The sequence below is a fragment of the Tursiops truncatus genome, chromosome 3, assembly GCF_011762595.2.
Source record: "Tursiops truncatus isolate mTurTru1 chromosome 3, mTurTru1.mat.Y, whole genome shotgun sequence".
Taxonomy (NCBI): domain Eukaryota; kingdom Metazoa; phylum Chordata; class Mammalia; order Artiodactyla; family Delphinidae; genus Tursiops; species Tursiops truncatus.
In genome coordinates this window covers 58,490,657-58,503,143 of record NC_047036.1, presented here as the reverse complement: position 1 = coordinate 58,503,143, position 12,487 = coordinate 58,490,657, and the positions used below count along the sequence as shown (strand labels likewise).

At 40.4% G+C, this 12,487-nt stretch overlaps 2 protein-coding genes across 10 annotated transcripts in view; one reads left to right on the top strand and one right to left on the bottom strand.

Moving 5' to 3' along the window:
- The window catches only part of GFM2 (GTP dependent ribosome recycling factor mitochondrial 2), a 49,054-nt gene extending 38,346 nt beyond the window's left edge, over positions 1 to 10,708 (top strand). For all 7 annotated transcript variants that reach the window (XM_019929832.3, XM_019929831.3, XM_019929834.3 and 4 more), the window contains 4 exons: positions 1,391 to 1,570; positions 2,982 to 3,097; positions 7,226 to 7,408; positions 7,858 to 10,708. In XM_019929832.3, coding sequence (XP_019785391.1) covers positions 1,391 to 1,570; positions 2,982 to 3,097; positions 7,226 to 7,408; positions 7,858 to 7,986 — 608 coding nt within the window. In that variant the 3' untranslated portion in view covers positions 7,987 to 10,708. The remainder of the gene's footprint in view (positions 1 to 1,390; positions 1,571 to 2,981; positions 3,098 to 7,225; positions 7,409 to 7,857) is intronic.
- The window catches only part of HEXB (hexosaminidase subunit beta), a 42,681-nt gene continuing 38,487 nt past the window's right edge, over positions 8,294 to 12,487 (bottom strand). For all 3 annotated transcript variants that reach the window (XM_033852942.2, XM_033852943.2, XM_033852944.2), the window contains 6 exons: positions 12,306 to 12,392; positions 10,962 to 11,034; positions 10,000 to 10,174; positions 9,021 to 9,111; positions 8,764 to 8,868; positions 8,294 to 8,462 (listed from right to left, as the gene is read on the bottom strand). In XM_033852942.2, the coding sequence (XP_033708833.1) occupies positions 8,405 to 8,462; positions 8,764 to 8,868; positions 9,021 to 9,111; positions 10,000 to 10,174; positions 10,962 to 11,034; positions 12,306 to 12,392 (589 nt within the window). In that variant the 3' untranslated portion in view covers positions 8,294 to 8,404. The remainder of the gene's footprint in view (positions 8,463 to 8,763; positions 8,869 to 9,020; positions 9,112 to 9,999; positions 10,175 to 10,961; positions 11,035 to 12,305; positions 12,393 to 12,487) is intronic.

Here is a 12,487-nt window from a genome sequence, read left to right as displayed (position 1 = left end):
GAGCACAGGCTCAGTAGTTGTGGCACACAGGCTTAGTGCTCCACGGCATGTAGGATCTTCCCAGACTATGGATCGAACCCGTGTCCCGTGTTGGCAGGTGGATTCTTTTTTTTTTAACATCTTTATTGGAGTATAATTGCTTTACAATGGCATGTTAGTTTCTGCTTTAAAACATAGTGAATCAGCTATACATATACATATATCCCCATATCTCCTCCCTCTTGCATCTCCCTCCCACTCTCCCTATCCCAACCCTCTAGGTGGTCACAAAGCACTGAGCTAATCTCCCTGTGCTATGCGCTGCTTTCCCACTAGCTATCTGTTTTACATTTGGTAGTATTTATAAGTCCATGACACTCTCTCACTTCGTCGTAGCTTACCCTTCCCCCTCCCCGTGTCCTCAAGTCCATTCTCTATGTCTGCGTCTTTATTCCTCTCCTGCCCCTAGGTTCTTCAGAACCATTTTATTTTTTTTAGATTCCATATATATGTGTTAGCATACGGTATTTGTTTTTCTCTTTCTGACTTACTTCACTCTGTATGACAGTCTCTAGGTCCATCCACCTCACTACAAATAACTCAATTGCATTTCTTTTTATGGCTGAGTAATATTCCATTGTATATATGTGGGCAGGCAGATTTTTAACCACTGCACCACCAGGGAAGTCCTAAAGCAATATTAATAGGTGATTCAGAGCAGGGTTTTTTTTTTTTTTTTTTTTTTTTTGGGCGGTACACGGGCCTCTCACTGTTGTGGCCTCTCCCGTTGCGGAGCACAGGCTCCGGATACGCAGGCCCAGCGACCATGGCTCATGGGCCCAGCCGCTCCGTGGCATGTGGGATCCTCCCGGACCGGGACACGAACCCATGTCTCCTGCATCGGCAGGCAGACTCTCAACCACTGTGCCACCAGGGAAGCCCCAGAGCAGGTTTTTAATGTTGGTAAACACAGAAGCAGATGCTTCCTTTTTTTTTTTTAATTAATTTATTTTTTGCTGCATCTGGTCTTAGTTGCGGCACGCCGGGATATTTTGTTGTGCCATGCGGGCTCCAGAGTGTGTGGGCTCTGTAGTTGCAGCACATGGGCTTGGGTTTAGTTGCCCCAACACATGTGGGATCTTAGCTCCCCGACCAAGGATCGAACACGCATCCCCTGCATCGGAAGGTGGATTCTTAACCACTGGACAACCAGGAAAGTCCCAGCAGATGCTTTCTTGGTAGAACTGTTTACTCTGACATTTTTATACTGTATTTAGTGTCATTGTTGATATTTTCTTCCGCTTTACCTTCCATGAGACCTTGAACTTGCTGACTGTAATTTTGCTAGTTGTGGTACCTTGACATCTTTCTGGAACAAATCTCTGAGGTACTATATTCGATTTGTTTACAGATACCTTAGATAGAACTTTAGGAGACAGACGGCATCTTGTGACTGTAGAACTGGAAGCAAAATCACTGGAAACATCATCTCTTCTGCCAGTCATCGAGTATGCAGCAAGTGTTGCCCAAGACCTTTCTCAGGCCTCACGAGAGGCCATTGAAAATGGCCTTCACAGTGCGTGCCTCCAAGGTAAGGTACTCCAATCAGAGTACGCATTAGTATCACACTCAACGATTTAATCCCTCCTGATATTAGAAATTGTTTCATTCTTCTCTTCTAACTTTGATGGTGTTTTCTCCCTATCTCTTCCCATCATGCATATGTCATACCTTTATAGTTGTCCCACAGCCTTGGATATTGTTGTTTTTTTTTTTTCCAGTCTTTTGTTCACTTTGCTTTTCAGTTTTGGAGGTTTCTACTGATATATTTTCTAACTCAGACTGTTTCCTCAGCTGTGTCCCATCTAAGACCATCAGTGGGCTTCTTCCTTTCTGTTACAGTGTTTTTCATCTGAAGCATTTCTTTTTGGTTCTTTCTTAGGACTTCTGTCTCTCTGCTGTCATGCCCATCTGTTCTTGCATGCCCTTTACTTTACCTATTTAAGCCCTTAGCATATTAGTCATAGTTGTTTATATTCTTAGTCTGATCGTTCAGTGTCCCTGCCACATCTGGTTCTGATGCTTGCTCTCTGTATTCAAATTCGAATTGTGCTTTTTGCCTTTCAATATGCCTTATAAGTTTTTCTTTTTTTCTTTTATTTATTTTTTATATAGCAGGTTCTTATTAGTTATCTGTTTTATACATATTAGTCCATATATGTCAATCCCAATCTCCCAATTCATCCCATAATTTTTTCTTGATAGCCAGAAGTGATGTACTGGGTAAGGGACTGCTATAAACCGGCCTTTAGTAATGTGGTGGTGAGGTAAAGGGGAGGGGAAGCATCTGTAGTCCCAGGATTAGGTCTGTCTTCTAGTCAGCCTGTACCTTTGGACTCGGAGCTGCACAAGTGTTTCTCAGTTTTTTTCACCCCCCTTAGGTGGGACAGGATGGCTAGAGTAGACTGGAATTGGGTACTTCCCTCAAGTCAGTTAGTCTCTGATAATATCCCTGCAGGTTTTGCTCTAATTAACTAGTTTCCCGTGAGGGCAGGCCTTGTTAAGAATAGAGTGCCTTGGAGTATTTCAGAATGGATTCTTTTCCCCTCCCCCTGAATCTCTGATATTTACTGTGAGAACCTGCTTGAGCTCACAAAATTATGCCCCTCTCCATCCCCAAGACTGGGCCCCCCTGGAGTTTTTAACTCTGACTTGGCCACACCTAGCCTCAAGCAGTTCATCAATTACAGATCAGGTGTGACTGCCCGCACTCACCTGTCTCTCCAGTCTTGGGGACAGTGGTTTGCCCTTTGTCCTCCCATCTCTTACCAATTCAATAAGAATTGTTGCTTTTTACTTATTATTTACAACAAAGTGATGACTTCAAAGCTCCTTTACATGCAGAACTGGAAACTAGAAGTTCTCTGCCTATCTCTTTATTCATTTCATTTACCCCTCACTGTAATACTGAGTCCTAATAAAATCTTTTCCCCCTTACCTAGGACCATTGCTTGGATCCCCAGTTCAAGATGTAGCAATTACTTTACATTCATTGGCAATTCATCCCGGTACCTCCACAGCTATGATTTCTGCCTGTGTCTCAAGATGCCTACAAAAGGTATAGAAGTGTCCTAATCCTTTTTGCTTTAAGGTGACTCTCTGGACAGTAGTAAACCACTAGTCCACAGACAGCTGTGCTCGCAGTGCCTGACCTTGTGTCTTTGTATCCTGAGCCTTATAGTCAAGAGTTTTTACCATGGAGAATCTTTGATTTCTTAATCATCAGGGTTTTATTCAAAAGAGGATCTAAGAAATTACTGTTTGACACAGATAGTTATTAAATATCCTCTGATTTTGGCAAAGAGGCAAGTTTTTTTAAGTGGTGTCTCTGCTTTCCCCATCCCAGATACACAGCCATAAGAGGCAAGCTTGGTAGATTTGAGTAAAAGACATATCTGGGGTCAGCTTGGCCCGAAATGGATTATAATCTAAAGGACATTGAAGGTCTAATATTGGTTCCAGTGTTGGAGTTCATGTTTGTTCTAATAAGATTAATCAAGGATCATTGAAATCAGATAAGTCCTGTTGAATAACAGATCAAATAAGCATTTTTCCTTCTCAGAGCATAAAGCAGTCTGGTCTTCTGTGTTTACCTGGGGATATGTCCTTGAGTGCCTTGCCCCAGTAATCTACCAGAGCTGGATTAACCCCCAAGGGCCTTAGTGTGCTGAATGCTGATTCCATGCATTCTTCTCAGTATGGGAATACTATAGTTTTGTTGGTGACTGATTTTGCATTAAAACGCTTGCCTTTATTATCATTTTCTAATGTTTTGGACTGTGGTTGAGACCTGATTTTCTATAGTCTTATTTGAATCCGTAATTATAAAGTTAAATACCCTAAGCCCCTGACTTAGGAAGGCTAAACTTTAATGGCTCCTTCAGATAAGTTCAAATTGATACTTCTTAAAAAGTTTTTGAAAACAAAAAGTTTTTGATTAAAAAGAAAAAACACTACACTTTCAAAAATAAAATTGTTTAAATATTGTTTGCCTAAGCATATAGTTAGAAATATTACCTGTAAAGTGGTCATGATTAAATTGTTGAGAACATTTACCTTCCAGTAATTCTTAGTTTTTCCTGACATTGGTTTTAGTTTTGAAATAATGGTAACCTGAAAGATGATACGTTTCTAAATTAACCCCAAGCCCCAGTATATGGGCCAGTCCTTCAAAATCTAATATGCCTTGGTTAGCCTTTTTATTAAGATCATAGTAGAGAACAAGAATTAACTTTATGGGGCTTACACTTAACCTTTTGTTTTAATTCATTACTTTAAATACTACTAATGGAAATACTGTGGCCCTTGTTAAACTTCATCTAGTGGGGAAGCTCCTTCTCTCTGCTATGAGAAGTTAATGACGCTTCATATATTTATTGAGCCACTGGTGGTGTGCTTATAGTGCACCAGGCACTGAGAGGGGCACAAATAGGATGCATACATTTTTCTTGACCTAAAGGAGCTTATGATTTAGAAGGGAAATAAATAGCCAAATAGCCAGAATATTAGAATGGACTGAGATCCATGAAAGCTGAGACGTGGGGAATTGGGGCAGGGTTCTTGGAAAGAAGTTTATGTTGCCGAAACTCAGCCTCTTCACCGGTGCCGAACAGAAACGCGGAGACAGGGTTTTGGGTGAAGTAGCAGAGAGTAGCTTTTATTGCTTTGCCAGGCAAAGGGGGCCACAGAGGGCTAACGCCCTCAAGACTGTGTGATCCACCCTGGAGGGGTTATGAGGAGTTTTATAGTGTTCAAGGAGCAGGGGTGTGATCAGCTCGTGGACAATTCTGGGATTGGTTGGCATCAAGGTGAAGTTTCAAGCATCATCAATCAGCCTTCTGGTTTCAACCAGTCTAGGGTCTATGTGCTTGTGGTCAGCAGTTTTCCTCTGGCAGGGGTCTGCTTCCTGTACAAACAACTTAGGAATGTGTGGCAGGCCTTTGTATCTTTCAGGGAACTGGGAGTTCGGTGATTCTGCCATGCGGCAGCATTACAGTCTAAATTGTTCCCAGTTCCCTAGCCCAACAGCTGTTCTTTGTTTCTGCATCTTCACATTTCCCAATCATTAACTCTTGAGTCAGCATTTTATTTCAAAACACAACAGGGGCTTGTACATGGTTTCATTAATTGTTGAGCTGTGATGTTTTGGAAGATTTGGGCACAGTGGGCAGCATTCCAGACAAGGGGAGATTAAAGAAGGCAGGGCCAGGCTTTAGAGAAACCTTTAAAAACTACATCTAGAAGTTTGAGATTTGTTTTGAGAACAGTGGTGAATAATTTAAAGTTTTTGAAGAGAGTATAATCCTTAGAATACAGAAGGGACTGGAGTAGGGAAAAGAGTCTAGGACAGGGAATGGACTAGGTCTGAACCAGGATACCAGCAACAGGAGTGGAAATCTTACAGCTTGTAGAAAAAGGGAAATCAAAGATGCATGTCCTGGTGAACTGAAGAGTAGTGATGCCATCAACAAAGAGGAAAAAGCAGACAGGAGTGTTTGGAAAAGAAAATGATGAGTTCCGTTTGGGGCATATTGGGTTGCTATAAGATATTTAGACACTATCCCAGAGCAGACCAGTGGAGTACAAGGCTGGAGCACTCAGACCATGGCTTAGATAAAGTTTAGAATTTTTGAGGAAGCTATGTAGAAGCTGTTCTTGATGCTCTGTAACTAGGCAGTGTTGCCAAGGAAAAGGCTGTGAAAAGAAAAGAGGACTAAGGACAGACCCACAAGCACAGTACTTCCTGTTCAGTTACATAGAACTCAGTCCTTTCCTTAGTTGTAGCATTTTTTTCTCTTTAATTTTTAACCTTTTCCCACTCCATTATGTTGTTCTAAAAGACGTGTTGCGTGAAGTGGCACAAAGCTTTTGGTAAGAATTGCAAAAATACAGAGGATATATTTAGTTGTTTGCTGTTGACTGTCATTATTTTTTAGTAATGTTTTCATTCAAGGACTATTACGTTTTCTATAGTTGAGTTGTTTCGGTTGATAGTGATTTTAAAGGCTTAATCTGCTGTGAAGAACTGAGATTATGTTTTTACTCTATATGTGTGCTATGTTTTTTGAAATTTCTGTGATAAAGAGAATATACTGCTGGCCATTTTTCATGATCGTGAAAGTAGGAGGCAGGGGTGGGGGGGAGGGAGGAGGTGGTGAGGTATCGGGGACAGAAGAGCATTACTTGACAATATAGGCGAAGATACTGCCTGGTCCTAAGTGAGTGGTGGCAGGTGAGCAGAGAGAGGACCAGCCATAGCCAAATAAAGGTGAGGGGTACATTCCAGAGCCCTGGCTCTTCTATCTGGTTTCCGCTGCTAAGTCTAAGTTTATTACAACTGAGGAAGTTGTAATAAAGACCAAAGTACACTGCTCATCCCACCTGACAACCAAACAAAGGCTTAGAATTTATAGGAAATTGTTATTTTTTAACTCTGGCAGGCTGGAGAAGTGAGTGAGTTAGCTTTTAAAATCAAACCCATCAGTAGTTATGGTGCTCGCAAACGCCCTCCAAAATCCGTTTAGCAATTGGCCTGATGGAATGATGCTCTAAAGACAGCGTCTGACTAGGACCCCAGTAAGTCTTTATACCTCTGCTTTCGTCCACTTCCTATTTGCCCTATGCTGTTTTAGCTTTTTATAGTTTCCGTGCTCTTTCCTTTCCACGTGCTTATTCTTCTTGGCCTTTGTTATCTGTTCAGAATTTTAGATTTCAGTCTGTTTCAAATAGAAGAGAATGTGTTTCTACTAACTTACTGTGTTTTTAGCTCTCTCCTTTATTTCCCTCCTGCTTGCCCTGACTTGTAGCATGGACTATAACTATAGGTATCAAAAACAAAATAAGAGGTTTAAATATGAAGAAATAAGTCTTTGAAGGGGGAAAACCATTTTGTTTCCCTCTGTCTCTGGGCACATGTTCACAGGTACTCTACATAATGAGATTTTGCCAAGCATTCCCTTGCAACACACCATACAAGAGGTCTCGGACATGCTACTGTCATGCATGTACAAGCAAATATTGAAATTTTGGACTTCTTATAGAGTGTTAAAGCAGGCTTATGTCTCTTTGCTAGAGGCTCTAGGCTAAGATTATGAACAGTATTTAAATTTTTATGAGTCTTCCCTTCATAACAGAAATTTGCTCTGCAGTTTAAGGAAGAGGAGTTAATATTCTTTCATTTCTTTAGGCTCTGAAGAAAGCTGATAAGCAAATTTTGGAGCCCCTGATGAATCTTGAGGTTACAGTGACTAGAGATTACCTCAGTCCTGTCCTAGCAGATCTAGCACAAAGAAGAGGGAACATTCAGGAAATCCAGACTCGTCAGGACAACAAAGTTGTTATTGGATTTGTTCCCTTAGCAGAAATTATGGTAGGTACTTTGTGACTAAATGTACACATACTTTATGTGAATTGCTGGAGAAATCCAGGGGATTATGGCAGCATGGGGGCAGGAGGGGTATCCCTTTCCACTCCTCTACAGAGGTTGAGGTGTGCTGTACCAAAATGTGTCACCAGCCACCAGCCTGAATGACCATTTTTCCATCCCAAGCACTTATCTTACTTCTGTTGCCGGCTTTGAGGCAAGTTTCATTCTCCTCCCCACCAGCCTCTCCTGCTAGGACAGGCACCTGAGTGCCAGCAGAGCCTTTTTTACCATTTGGGACCAAGGAATACTTCTGAAGCATACCCACACTACTGGTTTTCTGTCATCCACAATACTTACCAAATTTTTCCTGATAATGGTCAAAGGTTCTGCAGGAAGAGACTTGAGGCTTAACTTTGCAGAGATAACAACTGACTTAAAATTATTTTAATTAGGGTTATTCAACTGTGCTTCGAACGTTAACATCAGGCTCAGCTACCTTTGCCTTAGAGCTGTCTAATTATCAAGCCATGAATCCTCAAGACCAAAGTACACTGCTCAGCCAGAGAAGTGGCTCGTCCTAAGTCCTTGGAGAGAAACTCAGGAGTACCTACCTACTTCATTTTCCGTAAGAACAACTGAAAAGGTAGAACGTGAAACAGTGGCACTTGGTGCTGCCCATTCTATTTTATAGAATGAGAAACGTGCTTTGATGTTGAAGGTTAATGCACCTGAATTGTATTGTGTATCTATTACTGTCGGTAGTCAAGATTCAGTCTTTTGGAATATACTGAGTGATAGATATCACGAGGTTTTTGGTTGGCTGATTTTAAGCTGCGCTCACAGGAAAGATGTCAGTCTTCTATGTATAACGTATAAGTAAGATGGAGGTTCAATCAATAAAAAGATTTTATTCAAAAACATGATTTTTAAAATCAAGCTGATCGTGGTGCAGATGACTGTGGGCATTTTCCCCTATTTTTCTTTTGTTTCAGTTCATTTTTACATTCTGTCCTCGTCACAATATCCAGTAAAGACAGGTTCTGCAGCTATTCCTCGTCTGTACGACAGGTAAAGTACAAACAAAAGATGTTTTAGATTGATATAACTCATCTCCATCTTAAGGAACTTTTAAGGAACTTAACAGCTCAAATCAGAATCATTAAACCATACCACTAATTATTGAAAAAAGAGATTCATAGTGGAGTTCTAAGTTACAGCAAAATTTAATATATCTATAAAACAGTTTAAAGTCCAAGCATATCTTCTCCTTATAGGTACTGGAAATAGTTCCCAATTCCTCCTAATTAAATCACAGCCTCTTAGGTGACATACATTTTTGAAAAATAAACCTGTCTTACCTGAGCATTCTGCAGCGGTGAACTATTAGTCTCCTGTAGGCATCCTCTAGGCCTCTGACGTCTTTGTGACTCCAGAGTCTCTCACCAACAGCACTTGCTCGAGGCCTAAAATTTAAACCACATGTGCCCCAATGTACTTTTCTATTTTCTTAAATAAGCAAACCACATGCTTGGGGAAGTTCCTAGTGGTTTCCAACTTGGGTACAGAAGGAAAACTCAGGCACCTTAATTCAAATGTTATCACTTAAATTCCATACCATAATCTTGGAGTAAGGTTAGTTGCATCCACATACTCTCCCCATAGACAAGCTTCTCCACCAATGACAAGTTTTTTCTGTTCCTGAGAACCTAGATTAAAATCATTGATGTAAGTTAGGTAGTTGCAACTTGAGGCCTATATACAGAGGCAATGCTGATTTCTATTGTTATCTTAGGGCAACATTTCTCTCCTGTTAATCAGGACCTTGGGAGATGTTCATGGCTGTGGCACAAAAAAAGGTGGCCAACTTTATTGCCATGGCTGACCCCATGGTTCACACAGTATTTGTTAGCATATGTTAACTAATGTAGTAGTTAGGCAGTCTGGTAGTAAAGATACCATTTTATTATTAAAGAGACTATCTATAGTAATTATGACTTTTTGATTCTCAGAAAATGCTTTTTAGAGATTTTTAGAGAAACAGTTATGTCAATTCCTAATAGACCTACAGTTTTGAAACTCTTAAACAGCAAAATACTATTCCTCAAAGGAAATTTTATATTAAAGTCTGGTGTACAAAAATGGACAAAGTAGAACTGTTTTTAATGAAGGGGGTTTGAGAGTCTGAAGCCCCACCACTCAGACATGCCCACCCCCAAGGATGCCTCCTCCTCAGAACCTGGAAGCCACTGAACAGGACGGGATCCCTGCTTAGGTGTCTTGCATTGGAGAGGCAGCTCAGAGTAGGAGATACAAGGTTAATGCAGTCAGGCATCTTTAAATGCATAGTGATAACAAGTCTTATCAGTGAAAATGGAGAGCAAAATCTAAGGGAATCTACTTTGAAGTTCTTTCATTTAGGGAAGAATGTGGTTTCTTTCATATTGTAGTTGATCTGTTTAAGTACACACAAACAAAATCAAGGGTCAAACATAAAAGGGAGGATAGTTGGTAGATGCTACCTAGGTAAGGATTCCCTGGAGGGAGGGTAGGGAAAAAAACCTAACAAATCAAGTAACGATGGTTGCTTCACTTACCCTCAAAACTAAGAGGGTCCACGGCATAGTATTTTTTCCAGTCTTGTCCATAACTGATCCAGTCTAAGTACCAAGGAGCAGAAAGGATCACAGGGAAGCCAGCTTCTGTAACTTTACTTTGTTCCTGAGTATAGTCCTCCACTTTCCACACCTGAATTACTGTGCCTGGCGTGAGCTATTAAAGTCACAAATCACAATATATATTATTAGGTCTCGCAACTACAGTAGATGAAATTAAAAGTCCAAGGCATTGTAGCGAAGAAAATAACTTTTAAGATCCTTGAAAAAAGCAGCATTTTCTTTTTTCCCCTTTCTCCTTAGAATTAATAGCAAATGCTATTTGTTGTAGGGACTTAGAAGTTTCATCAACCTTAAGGTTGGATATTTAACCTTTGTCTACATATGATACCATATAGGTGCAATGAATTAAAGGTTTTCATCCCATTTCTACCACACTATTGTACTTACTTTGGAACTCTGAGGATGCCACCAACCCTTCTGGAAAGATAATACTAGTATCTGGACTTGCAAATTCTCAGTTGCCCCCAAAGGAAAATAAAGAATTCTGAGTATGTCAGAGAGAAACGCCATTTAAAATAGAAAGTGTACATTGACAATTTTACTTAAAACTCTCTTAACAGCAGTAAAGACTTATTTATCTGTTTGTTCTGCCCTTCTGAATAAAGGAACGGTCTTCAGAGTACTTCAATTTGTGATTAAAAATGAGATGGCGGGGGAGGAGGGGAGATGGGGGAGATGAGGAGGTGGCGGCGCTGAAGAATGAAGTAAATGGAAGAAATCAGATCAGTACCATTATCATTGGTCTCAGTGTTACAGCTCAAATGGAAAGGTAAACTCGTTTCCCCAGCATTACAGGGAAGCTTCATTAGGGTTCCTTCCATCCAAGGAAGTATTAAGTCTCTCATATTATCAAAACCAAATGCAGTCTTAATACTTCTCACCTTGCTTGCATCATCAAAAACTTCTTGCCAGACTATGGAGCTCTTGTTTATGGCTGAAATCATATCCAAAACCCTACCATTGAAAAAAATTACAGTTATTTCAGATCACAAGCTTACCAATATGTGTAAAGAATGCACATTTTTATCCCAAGAACTCCCAACACTGAGAGGTGCCTCTCAGTATAGCACAGCTTTACAGCAGAACTAGCTAAAGCTGGGTGGTGACCCATGTGGTTCTTTCTTTCTAGCACGTGGCTCAGAACCTGACACAGCAGAGGGGTTCAACAGTCAACTGCAGAATGAATGAGCTAAGCATACCCCAAAGAAAGGAAGATGGGACAACTCCTAGGGAAGTGTATAAACAGCAACCTTTGTAATTTCATGGGTATCTTAGAATAAAAGAAACTAGCCTGTGACATCACCTAAATAACTTCCAACAGTGTCGACAATCAATTCACAAATATTTCCTGATGTTCAGACAATGGCAGGTGCTCTGCAGGATAAAAAAATTAGCCTGTATCACACAAAAAGCTGAACAGGAAAAGGCTAGAATCTGGGCTTGCTCAATGCAGGAGTTGGCAAGCTATAGCCTGCAGCCTATTTTTGTATGGCTCTTGAGCTGAGAATGGTTTTTACACTTGTAAAGCATTGTTTAAAAAAATAAGAGTATGCACAAAAAAAAGAGTATGCAACCACATGTGCCCGATGAAATCTCTCATATTTACTGTCTGGCCCTTCAGAGAACAAGTTTACTGCTCCCTAGCATAGAGCAGCACTATCTGCTAGAACTTGATGCAGTGATGGAAATGTTCTATATATGCACTTTCCAGCATGGTAGCCACTAGCCTCATCTAGCTGTTGAACACCTGAAATGTGGCTAATGTGACTGAGGAACTGAATTTTTAATTTTCTTCAATTCTAATTTAAATACAAACAGCCATATGTGGCTGTGGCTACCACACGAGACAGCACAGATATAAAGTAAAAGAAATGCTCCGGCGTTGACAAAAGGGACTGAATTCCAGGGGATGGATGGTGACAAAGACTTTGCAGGGCAGCCAGGGCTCTGAGCTGAGTTCTTAGAACAGATGACTGTTATCCTGTGTTTCAACAGTTACTGCAAAAGGATCAGAGTCACCATGTTATTGATTTAAAGAAAATAGTGGCTATTGCTCCCTCCTTTATGATTTTTCATCTATATTTTGTGTAACAAAGAATATAACGTCTATACTTTGGCAAGGAGTGGAGAGAAAATGAAAAATAAAGTAGTACTAAATAACAGCTTAAGCTTTTACAAAAGGCATTGATGAAATAAAAACAGAAGTAGGCTTTAAAGTAACTTACGCTTGCATATAGAAAGATTCTAGTTTCTTAAAATTTCTGCCAAAGCCTTTGTCCCTCATGAAATCCTGGATTTCTGGATTGGATGCCCTTAAACAAAAAGTGATCAAAATTTCATTAAAAGTTCAATGTGCCCAATCTTTTTCTTTTTTTTTTGGCCGCATGGCACATGGAATCTTAGTTCC